At 37.1% G+C, this 13,383-nt stretch overlaps 1 protein-coding gene across 3 annotated transcripts in view; it reads right to left on the minus strand.

The window, feature by feature from the left end:
- The window catches only part of LOC130915805 (synaptic vesicle glycoprotein 2B-like), a 105,783-nt gene that overhangs the window by 3,666 nt on the left and 88,734 nt on the right, over positions 1–13,383 (minus strand). The window contains exons 13-14 of one of the 3 annotated variants that reach the window (XR_009063149.1): positions 11,913–12,072; positions 166–11,500 (exon numbers count right to left, since the gene is read on the minus strand). Coding sequence is in view for 2 of the 3 variants with exons in the window: in XM_057835903.1 (XP_057691886.1) it covers positions 11,317–11,500; positions 11,913–12,072 (344 nt within the window). In the remaining variant the exon portion in view is untranslated. Of the gene's footprint in view, positions 1–9; positions 11,501–11,912; positions 12,073–13,383 lie in introns of those variants that run through there. The other 2 variants (XM_057835903.1, XM_057835904.1) reach the window with 2 other exon arrangements.

Raw genomic sequence — 13,383 nt, forward strand, 5'->3', positions numbered from 1 at the left:
TCCATGTCTCCCTCCTCCAACACACCTGAAGCAAAATAATCAGGATCATTTTCAGGCTTCTGGAGAGGTTGCTGATGACATAATCATTTGATTCAGGTGTGTTGGAGGAGGGAGACATGGAAAACACGACAGGGAAAGTGGCATCGAGGTCCGGATTTAGTGAACCTTGGTCTAGAGGATGTTCAGCGGTCGGACAACTTTTTTTTTTTTTTTTGTACATACAGTTCTTGGCTCTTAGGTAGGCTTAAGTGAAAATAATGCACGGTACTGCTTCTCTTTGTTGTTGTGAATTATCATCACAAAGTTGGCGTTGTCTTTGTAGATACTACAATATGTGCTCTTCTATTTTCATTCACAATTTTTTGAACCTTTTATTTATTTTTGGAATAAAACTAAATTTTACAGATCAAAACATTTTGAGAAATTGCTTACTAAAACTAGATAAAATTTGTATGAGATTTCGCCTGTTCAGTCCTGCTTGCAGGGCTAGTTATTATTATTATTGTAACATCTGCAAGGAAGTCACCAGCTTCATTAGATTTTTAATCTTTTTTTTTCAGAACTTGTGCAAAACAACAGGGCTACTTTCCGCCGTAGCTGACGCCAACAAAAACAAAACATAAAAGAGAAAGTAAAACTTCCCACCTTCTCTCACCCTCGCATCAGTCACACGGTGCATTCAGTAACAGCATGCAAAACAAAACCACCACATATGAACCTGATTCGTATTATATTATTATTATTATCATTTGTATTTGTATTTTATCTGTTTTGCTATTTGTAATTATACCTGCAGGATTTATTAATGATTTGGCATAGGTTTTGGGGCTGTGGAATGAATTAATCGAATTATAATGTAAAATCCCGCTCGACATACAACTATTTCGATTTACAAACCATGTCCTGGAACGAATTGAATTCGTATGTAGAGGTACTACTGTATGTTTTGTCATTGTTGTTTTTTCTTCTTTTTTGGGGTAATAGCTCATGCAAAGTATGTGCACCAAAAGCTAAGTAGATCTGATGATGCAAGACGATAAGTAACATGACAAATTATTCTTGAAACCCCACAAGAGATCTTCAAATTAGTTATTATTTCTCTTTGGAGAAAGCTGAGTACATGGAAGATGAGATGTGAGTCATGTGCTGAGTAATTGTGATTTAGAGTAGACACAGACCAGATGAGGACATTTTTATAGGTGCACATGTTGACAGACATAAACAAGAGATAACATCAGACAAATATGCAGTTAGTCACTTACACAACCAATTGTGGCACAAAACCACTCGCAATAAATACAGTACATGTCAACACCAAATTGCTGAGAAAATAAAAATATATAACACTTTGCTCCATCACATACACATGTAGTGTTCTGTAGTGTTCATGTGTGTTTACTGGTTCATCAACTGAAGGAACTCCTTAGGATGCACTAATCACATGCCTGTAAACACAAATCACTGGGCACTTAAGATACTTTAGACACACCTGCACATACTAGTATCAGGGACATCTTAAATAGAGTTCAATTTTGTGTTTTACTTTTGAAAAGCTAAGCGTGCTATTTTTGACTGACACTATTAGTGAGATTCTTTGAAAATACAGGGTGACACAAAAAAACTGAGCCTGAACTTGAAAAACTTTTGAAATAACGAATCAATTCTTTATATCTTTCGGATCGACCAAGAAGAAATAATGTTCTAAGAGTCTACCAAATTTAACCTTTGACATGTCATGGACTACTGCGGAAAATACATTTATAGTTGAGGCATATTTTCAGCTGAAGTCACAGACTTCATAATCATATTTATGGGTCATTATCAACCTTCACGGCGCCACGCATTCAAGCAGGGGACCATCCCACAATCCGCTTCAGTTATTCGCAGTCACACATGCAGCGATCCAACGCCGGATTTATGTTGAAAAAGTCCGAAAGCTGTACTGCAAACAAACAGGAAGGATTGTCTCAGGAGTGATTTGTTCGAGGATTCAAGGTAATTACCGTATTTTTCGGACTATAAGTCGCAGTTTTTTTTCATAGTTTGTCTGGGGTTGCAACTTATACTCAGGAGCGACTAATGTGTGAAGTGATTAACACATTATGATATCATTTCACATGTTATTTTGGTGTTTTAGGGTGACACTGATGGTTTGGTAAACATTTTAGCATGTTGTTTATGATATAGTTATTTGAAAAACTCTGAATAGCTATGGCCACGTTCGCGTTCTGCCTTTGGCAATGTGTGTTCAATTGTATTATTGACTTTTTTTAGATTTAAATGCATGCTTTTAGTTTGTGGCACTTTCACGCCCAAGTGGGGGCGCATTCGCACTTGTTTACGCGAAGAAGCGCGCTCAGACGCCAGAAAAAGAGGGACACAGCGTCTGAGCGAGTGGGCGAGAGAGAGAGAGAGAGAAACAGTTGTTGTGTGTTTTCCACCCGCGATCAGACACTTAGAGCCAGTTATGTGGTTGTTTGAACGATGTGCTAATGCTAGCGAATGCATGCTAACCGTTTGTGTTATTGCTGTAATAGCAGCTAATTATCATTGAGTTATGTTGATGCGAACCTGTTTGGTATCGAGGACGAAATTGATTTGTATTATTTATATTTTTAGTTTTACTCTTCAAATGATGGCGTCATCACGACAGCCAAAAAAAAGTCAGCAAATCATACGGACGTCAAGCATCATCATTTGGGAGTTTAGCTTGCTGTATAGCCAGGACCGAGCCGTAACGTCCTGTTGAAGACAGTATATTCGCATTTCGTTGTTCATGCATCATGTAACATTATCATACTGTACACTTATTCAGCATGTTGTTCTCTATTGTATTTTTATATTAAATTGCCTTTCAAGATGACATACCTGGTTTTTCTTGGATTTTAAGTAAATTTCCCCCACAAACGCGACTTATACTCCGGTGCGACTTAAATGTTTTTTTCCTCTTCGTTGGGCATTTTATGGCTGGTGCGACTTATACTCATGTGCAACTTATAGTCCAAAAAATATGGTATTATATTTTTTGTTTTTTCACAAGAATTTTCAACGTAAAAAGCCCCTTGTTGTAAGGCTGCCGCCACATTGTCTAACAGACTAGCATAATTCTTCGACACATTTTCGTAAAATAAATGGTAGTGCACGAGACTGTTTTACGTCCATATCTATAGAGAATTCAGGGATTTAAGCATTTATTCACAAGAATTTTCACCGGAAAAGCTGTTTACATACGGCGGCTGCCACATGTACTGACAGACTAGCATCGTACTTCCACATATTTACGTAAAATAAATGCTACCTGCACATTTTTTTTGCTTTGAACCAAGAATCAAGACTGTTTTACATATATTCATAAAGAATTTAGGGGTTTAAGCATTTATTCACAAGAATTTTTAACGAAAAAAGCTCTTCGTCTTTGATTCCACTCGGTCAGCTTTGACGGCCACGCCAACAATGCAGACCCCCTATTAATCGGGCCTGCCATTATGAAGTCTATGCTGAAGTCTATCCATGCAGCTCAATGGCAATTCAAAGAACGGTTCGGATGTCGTGAATTTCCTGTCCACTCAATGATCTACGGATGGGCCAACAAGTTCAGAACCCATGAGACTGTGCATTAGACAATCACACTCTGAACAACCAGGTCATCGAGTAGGATAGGTCATCGAGAACCTTGCCCGCCGTATCTAAATGTGCTTGTAGTGACGTGGAGCTCATTTGGAGCACATTTTTTTCAGCGCCACTGAAACAAGTTTTTGTTGTACTGACTTGAAAACACTATTGTAGTGACTGTTCCACGTTGTTCACGAAAGAGTAAGGTTGCTGTCGTTATATCATGAGTGTTCTGTTCAGTAAAGTGCACTGTTTCTTGGGGTAGTGCAGTGTATGGGGCACAAGGAGAGCAAGTGTTAATAACAAAAGTCAATCTCTGTCATTCTTCTCCACGTCGCTCACCACAACATTTACCGTACTTACCAAATCGATGTGAAGTAGGTAAAGGTGTCTAAGAGAGCTTTGGTCATACTGGTACTACTGATTGTTCATTTCACACCAAGCATTAACAAAACATTCAGAAGTGTGTCAAGAGCAAATGTCACTTGTTCTAAAATGCATTGTTGAGCATTTTAAAATAAAGTTAATTTCACTGAGCTGATCCATTGAGGGCAGGGTCATTCCTGTTTGTAAATTTTTTATTAATTAAATTAGCATGGATGTTTATATTGTAGAATTGTTTCAGATTAAAAAAAAATCCACTTGATGAATGAGCAACACCAAAGTAAAGCTTCGGTATCATTCTGTACTGAAAACTATAAGGATAAATAAGTTACTGCCTGTAATCTAATTAATTCAAGTTAATTTGAGTACTGCAAACTCAAAATAAGCCAATTTACTGTAATCCAATTATTAAGGTTAATTTGTGTTCTTAAAATTTGAAATAATTAAGTAAATTGCATGTCATTAATGTAAGTAAAATAAATTACTAAGGCAGCAAGTTTGCAATTTTTTTTCAAGTGAAGTCAAATTATTATATTTTACAGGGCATGCACACAGTTGTTGAATGTCCCACATTGTTTATATACTGTATTTGCGATTGTTGTCTCCATTAGCGCAGTGTGATTTACTTGCCAAAGTACGGTCTACCTGTCATATATCAACAGGTTAATAAGATGACATAAAATGGATAAATACGTAACAAATAAACACCTCTCTAATAGTGTCAGTACAAAAATGATACACCATGAATGTTAAAGCAGGGCATGATTCCTAATAGTTGACGTTAGGTGAGCTATAAATACGATCAATCCATTAATATACTGTATTTTCCAGACTGTAAGTCGTACCAGACAAAACATACACTATGAAAAGGGAAAAAAATGATATACTGTAGTGTCACGCTGGAGTATTAATCGCGTCAAGTAATTTCAGGCGAAGCAACACAAATATAACAACTTGCTTACGAAACTCTTGATCTAACTCCAAATGACTACCAAATCCATTAAAATTCATATTCAACATCACTTCTGAACAACTCCACTAGTAGGGAGTCTGGTGGTAGGGGCCACACGTTAGTGTGGGGGGAAAAAATTACATAACGATGCTGCCGAGCAAAAAACATTTAATTTAACGTATTTTGGGGATTTTTTTTTTTTTTTTTTTTTTGATGCAGTGGAACCCCCTCTTTTTCCACAACAAGGAAAACCCAAAATACCCCAAACAGATACTGCAACTCTTTTTTTTTTGCTCTGCAGCATCCACGTAAACCGTAATTTTTGAACTAGAAGCCATTCATTTTTTTCCTTTGCTTTGAAATATCTGGTTCATAGTCCAGTTTGGATGATTAATTGATTCTTACCGCTGTTTGAATTAATTAAAACTAACTCTGTAAAGTAACTAACGTGTTTAGTGTAGCATAACTCAACCCCAACCACTAACTTTACATGCACGTAACTATAAACTTACTATGTAAACACTTTGATTTTAAATTACTTAATGATCTAATAGTCAGTATTATTTGTTTGATCACACTTGCTTATGAATATATTCGCATAAGTAACCAGCGAGTCACATGCCTTAATGCTGACGCCGTGAGACAGTGAACTTAGTTCAACTTTGTTTACTACAAAGTTAGCTCAGAAAAACTCTTAGGGGACACTTCTGTAAAAATGCTTCTGGTATTCTTCACACAGAGTTGGGCTGCACAGCTACATCTATTAATCGTTAAGCTCAGGAAACTAACAGGTCAACAGGTCGTGATGGCTCTAGATGCAGAAGTGCAGGAAAAAGGGAAATGCAATGTCCCTGACGTCCCCAAGGGAAGAGCAGGAGACACCAACTTATCTGTAACCACGCCTCTGAAATACTTCCGCAATCGTGTACTTAGTCACGGTAAGAGAACTATCAGCCAGAATTCTGTACCTGTATATTCAATATCTCTGTCATCAATATACTCGGAAAAAATTACTACATCAAGTATGTGAGTCTTGAGCCCAAATTCTTGAGTTCCAGTCATACCAGGTCTAGGCTTTTTAAAAAATTTTCAGGAGTTGTATTTTTGAGCTGGAATTGCATCTTTTAAGTACTGTATTTCCCGCACTGTAAGGTGCACCTAAAAGCCTTCAATTTTCTCAAAAGCTGACAGTGGGCCTTATAGTCCGATGCGCCTTATACAACCCGTAGCAAAAAGTATGGAATCATCAGTCTCGGACGAGCACTCACTCAGACATTTTATCATGTAGAACAAACTCATATAAAAAACTTGAAAAAATAATGAATTAGTTCAAAGGTGCAACTCTTTAGCATTCAGAAACACTAAAAGAAACGAATAAAAAACATTGTGGTGGTCAGTAAATGTTACTTTAAAAGAGCAAGTGCAGGGAAATATATATGGAATAACTCCATTCTGAGGGAAAAAAATATGGAATCATGAGAAACAAACAAAGAAATAACAATCAAAACACATCTCTAGTATTTAATAGCACCACCTCTGGCTTTTATGACAGCTTGCAGTCTCTGAGGCATGACTGTTTGCTAGGGGTTGTTTATGGACCAATGTTAGTTAATCATGGCATGACCTCCCTTTAGCGCACCTTCATTTAGTGTAGCATAACACAACCCCAACCACTACTACTACTGCGCCATAAAAGGTACCACGGATAGAAAGTCATGTAGCTCTTAAAAGATAAATGTTAGTACAAGTATAATAATTTGATAATAAAACCCTTCTTAATGTTTTCGTTTTGATAAAATTTGTAAAAATTATAAATGAAAAAAATTAACTAGTAGCTCGCCATTATTGTTGACGTTGCAGGGCGGTGATGTCACATGGGCATGCTGCCGTACTTCACAGTGTCACTCTTTAATTATCTAAGGTAGTGATTTAAATACACCACAAGGTGCCAATGGCGAGTTTTAAATTAATAAGAGATCAAGCCAGTAGGTGCATTTTGTTACTCTCTGACGCTGTAGTTTCCTGTTTAGTGCGGGTCCATTGTGATTTACGTTCATTTGAGTGTTGTCTTCACAACAAACAAGACTCCTGATAATGGCTCCCAGCATCATCGTTTTTATATTCTGACGAAATATTGCAATCCAGTGTATTTGTTGAGCTAAACCAGTTGCTAAAATGTTTAAAGTTTGACCAAAGTCTGATTAAGTTTTATGTGTATTTTGCACATCTATTTTGATTGTGTATTTGAGAATGCCAGTTCTCTTTGCATCTTTGTTTAACTGTGTGAGAATAGGGCCTCATTAATACAGATTGAAGCACTTTCTTTTTGTGAACATAATTTTTTGAGAAATGAAAATTATTTTTGTTGTATTTTCACTATATGATACTCATGTTTGTTGTGAAGGAGTTGCCGGAGCCTATGCCAATAAACAGCGTGGTCCGAGATACAAATCTGAACGCCTGTGTCCACTCTCCTTTATCTCTGCCTTACACCCAGGGGTTAATTTGTGCCGGATCATGCCGGAACATGTTCCGGTATCTCTTGATTTTGGTCTCCACGTGTTCTGGAACTTATTTAGTCCGATCCGGCACCTTTTGACTGTAAATATTAATGATAATACTATGCCAGGTGACGTGTAGGATTATGTAAGGTGATGAACTCAGCATCGTCACTTGCTATGCTAGCGCCCTCTACAATAAATAATGCCACGAATCACTGTGCATTGCCGAACGGAGCACACATTACATAACACAGGAAACCACCACTCTAAAGTCAAGTTTGCCCAAACTTTTTATCAAGCATTTGGGCTGAACAGAAAACAGTCGCTTTGTAATGCTTGCTAAGTGAAAGCTTGGCAGCAAAAATAACACAGGAACCTTGCCGCTTTTTATCCCCTCATTTTATTTTTCTTTTCGCCACCCTAATGCAAAACAAACAAGTCACTGGCGGGCGGCTATGCAGTCCACCAATTGGAGCGTCGTGTTGACGCATAAATTACCGTGCCGATGATGGCAGGTGATGCTACAATATAAAAACCGTTTTTAAAAAATGTCCAGCCATCCATCCATCCACCATTTTCCGCTTGCTCCGGGGTCGGGTCACAAGGATATAATAATAATATGCATAGATTTATTTACAGAACATATCACAATAATTGGATGTTGTTTCCAATCTGCACTTTTGGTTAGCGGTGCTTTCAACTCCGAACCATAGTAAAGGTCAACACTGTGCTTCCTTTCTCTCCCCCATACGCTCACCCACTTCTTCTTCTACGCCAAATTGGCAATGCCGGTCACACTGAAACGGGACAGCGGCCCCTTGCAGATGCTGGTAACAATGTTGTTTATAAAAAGTTACGTCATTTGAAAGAGTCAGAGATTTGTTAATACGCTCAAAAGCCGCACCCACAAATCAGCTTCTGACATAAGTTAGAAGAAACATTAGAATCAAATGGTATTTCATCATGCCTAAAAGACAGACAAACGAGTCAGAAAAGCAACAATGACAACAAGGAATGTTTTGGACAACTAAATATGGTAAGCTAAATAGGCCGCCGTGCCAATTTTTTTGTTTTGTTTTACAAGTTAGACCTGTTGAGAAACTAATTGCTTACTGTAAGTCCCACCTGTGGTTATATGGACAATTGCCCGTGCTGTGCAGAGTATAGCCTAAATAATTCTAAATTGTTGTCATAACATTCATACCATGGATATTATGCTTTTAATTTTTTTATGACTGTTTTGCTGGTACTATGATTCCATCTCTCTTGTGAAGTGTCTTTGTGTGGCTTGAAAAGCGTTCTAGAAGTACAATGCATTATTATTATTGTTATTATTATTAATGTTATCTGAAATTGAGGCTTATAAGTCCCACAGCATGGCAAGTGGGCATTTGCATGTTGTTTCAGTAACATTTCTGCTTATATTCCCTGACCTGTGTCTGTCTCGTCATCACTGCGCTGTCATATGTACTTTGCGTTCCGGCACCTTATGATTTACAAATTAAGCATTGCTTACACCCAACTGTGGATTGAAGGAAAACTACAGTGTCAGTCAAGAGCCAAAACGCACTCATTTGCTTGATCTCTAATTAATTTAAAACTCACCATTGACACCTTGTGGCATATTTAAATCATTACCTTACATAATTAAAGAGTGACATGCTTTTTTTTTTTTTTTTTTTTTTTTTAAAGTGTGACGCATGGAATTCCGTCATCGTGGCCATGTGACGTCACCGCCCTGCGACGTCAACAACAATGGCAACCTAGAAGTTAAAATAATTTTAAAAAATTTATTGAAACGAAAACATTAAGAGGTGTTTTAATATCTAATTAGTATAACTGGTAACAGTTTACAATAAGGGTCCCTTAATTAACATTAGTTAGTGCATTTAGTGCATTTTTAGACAGTAACTCATAATAATAATAATTCATTTAATCCCTTATCTAACATTTATTAATATATTCATTAACATGAGTTAATGCATTAGTTAATGCATTTTAAGAAAATAACTAATGTTTAAGTAACATTACAATAATTAGTATAATTGCTTATCTAATATTTATTAATATATTAATTAAAATGAGGTAACGCATTAGTTAATGCATTACTTAATGCATTAGTTAATGCATTCGTTAATGCATAACCAGAGAGTAACTAATAGTTTGGTAAAATTAAAACTATATATAACCCTATATAGGGTTAGGGTTTAGGGTTAGGGTTTGTTAACTTAAGCATTTATAATTTCTTAGTTAAGGGACACATGTGCTACACTTTACAATAAGGGTCCTAAAAATATTCAGTAATGGTTAATAAAGGTTAAGGGGGGGGGGGGGGGTGTAACTTATGGATTTAGAATTTCTTAGTTAAGGGACACATGTGCTACACTTTACGATAAGGGTCCAAAAAGCATTTAGTAATGGTTAATAAAGGTTAAGAGGAGGAAACTTAAGCATTTATAATTTCTTAGTTAAGGGATACGTGTGTTACACTTTACAATAAGGGTCCAAAAAACATTCAGTAATGGTTAATTAAGGTTAAGTGATACTTAACTAAGAAATTATAAATGCTAAGTTAACAAACCCTAACCCTAAACCCTAACCCTATATAGGCCTATATATATTTTTAATTTTACCAAACCATTAGTTACTGTCTGGTTATGCATTAAATAATTCATTTGCTAATGCATTAATCATGTTAATTAATATATTAATAAATGTTAGATAAGCAACTATATTAATTATTGTAATGTTACTTAAACATTAGTTATTGTCTAAAAATGCATTAACTAATGTTAATTAAGGGACCCTTATTGTAAAGTGTTACAGCATTACTTGTACTAAGATTTCTCTTTCAAGAACTACATACTGTATGTTCTATCCATGGTTCCCTTTAAAATGTGGTGCACCCTATAAATGAAAACAGTTTTAAAATAGGCCATTCATTGAAGGTGCACCTTATATCCCGATGCAACATACAGTTTGGAAAATACGGTACTAAATAATATATTTTCACTCGATCTCTACTGGGGTCCTTTGGACTTTAGAATTCTAACTCTGGCTAGTGACTTTGGTGTAAATATCACACAATACAATGTGGACACGTGCGACTTATAAGCCATTGCAATCAACAAATACATTTTTCTTATAGTCAGGTGCGCCTTACAGTTTAAAAAAAAAAATAGGGTAAGTCACACCTGAAGATAAGCCATAGGCTCAGGCAAACTATGAAAAAAGTCTTATAGTCCAGAAAATACAGTAAATTGACTTTTAAAATGTATTAATTCAATTATCAGCCAATTTATTCAACCTTAAAAGTACCCAATATTCAAGGTAATAGAACTCCCACTGCTAAACATTTAACAAGGACACAGTTAATGGAATTTGGACAAACTGAATGTTGCTGATCCCAAGCTGATCATAATTTTAGGGTTGTTATTGCAGCATATTTAAAACCTGTAGTTTGTTCACAATAAGACAAATCCATGTATCGGTTTAGATTTGAGAAGACATTTCCTGTTACAGTAATATGAATATTCAACACAAAGCTTGTGAAATGATAATCAATTAGCTCCATGTATTTTTTGTCATCATAATGTGCATGTGAGTTCACTTAGTGGAGGAAGATTCTTTGCTCACATTATCTTAGGATCATCTCATGCCTGATCCTTATCTTTTCTCAAAATAGGCTGATCACGCTCTCAAAACACACATTGTCAACATGAAACATAAACATCAAAACATGGCATTTTATATTTTAAAAGTGTTAGTTGTTCCGTTCTCACTTTGGAAAGAAAAGTGCAGTGAAAGTCAGTCAGTGCTGCAAAGACTTCAACATCAAGCAAATTCAGTATGTCTTAAACACTCTCTTTACTGGAGAATTTTCTCCCGCGTGTCAGGCAATCTGAGGGCAACCATACCACCACAGACCAGTGCAGCGAATGACAGCAGGATGGGGATGGCTTTGGTGATGCCCACAAAACTGGCGAAGATAGAGCTGCCAAGAACAGCCGCCAGTTTACAGAAAGCATTCAGGACGCCAAACGCAGTGGCCCTGGGATACAGACAGATGTAGTCAGATTTTTTACAAGTTTAATATAGCTTGATGTCTCTTTTTTGGGGGGGGGGAATGAATGAGAAGTGATAATTTCCTGGAATTGCTGTAGCCAAGATGTGGCGCCAGATGAATAAACCAATTGAGGACTATAGTCTTTGTGAAATCAGAAAGTATTATTGAGACATAAGATTACAGATCGTGGATGGGAATAGTATTGCGCTTAAACAATGTTCAGTCTGATTGGGTCCTTATAGAAATCAGAAGATTTAATGATATCATTCATTATCTGTATTTCACTTTAAAGCAAGCATTAATCATCATAAGCTACAACTCATGGAACACACACCGGTGTATGTTTGCATTATTAAATACCACAACAATGTGTGAAGAACAATTAAATTCCAGGTACCTTTTAGAAGCAGGGTACAGCTCTACCGTCACCACCTCGATACCGTTCCATGCAGCCACACTGACGCCACAAAAGAGACACTGCAGAGCGATGATGGCAGATTGGCTGAAACTCAAAAACAGGAAAAAGGTGCATCCTGCTGAGACCAGCATGGAACCCCCTGAGGAGAAGATGAGTCCAATTAAAAAGACAAAATCCCATTTTTGAAGGCCTGCCTGATCAAACTGCAATAACTGAACCAGCATGGATACTTGCGCAACCAACGCAAGACTTTAAAGATTTGCAGTGGTATGAAGAAGTATCTGAACCTTTTGGAATTTCTCACATTCCTGCATAAAATCACCATCAAATGTGATCTGATCTTTGTCAAAATCACACAGATGAAAAAAGAGTGTCCGCTTAAACTTAATCTACCCAAAACATTATAGGTTTTCATATTTCAGTGAGGATAGTATGCAAACAATGACAGAAGGGGGAAAATAAGTAAGTAAACCATCACATTTAATATTTTGTGGCCCCAATTTGGCAGCAATAACTTCAACCAGAGTAGCTGCAGAGCTGCAAAACTGCTGTAGTTCAGTCAGATTCCTGGGATGTCGGGCATGAATCGCTGTCTTTAGGTCATGCCACACCATCTCAATGGTGTTCAAGTCTGGACTTTGACTTGGCCACTCCAGAACGTGTATTTTGTTCTTCTGAAACGTTTCTAAACTTGATTTATTTCTGGGTTTTGGATAACTGTCATGTTGCAGTATCCATCCTCTTTTTAGCTTCAACTGTCTGACAGAAAGCCTCAGGTTTTCCTGCAAAACATCCTGATAAACTTTTGAATTCATTCTTTCATTAATGATTGCAGGTTTTCTGGGCCATGAGGCAGGAAAACAGCCCCAAATCATGATGCTCCACCATGCTTTAAGGTGGGGATGAGGTGTTGATATTTAAGACAGCAGTGGCTTCCTCTGTGGAGTTCTCCCATGAACACAATTTTTGGCCATAGTTTTGCATTTAGTTGATGTGTGCACAGAGATATTGGACCGTGCCAGTGATTTCTGTAAGTCTTTAGCAGACACTCTAGGGTTCTTTTTTACCTCTGTCAGTATTCTTCGCTGAATCTTGGCATCATCTTTGATGGACGGCCACTCCTTCGGAGATAAGCAGCAGTGCCAAACTCTCTCCATTTGTAGACACTTTCTCTGACTGTCGATTGATGAACATCCATACTATTAGAGATGGTTTTGTATCCTTTCCCAGCTTTAAACAAATCAACAATCATTGATCGCAGGTCTTCAGACAACTCTTTTGCCCGAGCCATGATGCATATCAGACAATGCTTCTCATCAAGACATTTCTTACCAGGTGTGTGTTTTATAGTGGGCAGGGCAACTTTAAACTACTCATCAGCAATTGGCCACACACCTGACTTAAAATGTTTGGTAAAAATTGCTTTCAATGGCTCTTTAAGTCTCCTTAG

This window comes from Corythoichthys intestinalis, chromosome 5 (assembly GCF_030265065.1).
Source record: "Corythoichthys intestinalis isolate RoL2023-P3 chromosome 5, ASM3026506v1, whole genome shotgun sequence".
Taxonomy (NCBI): domain Eukaryota; kingdom Metazoa; phylum Chordata; class Actinopteri; order Syngnathiformes; family Syngnathidae; genus Corythoichthys; species Corythoichthys intestinalis.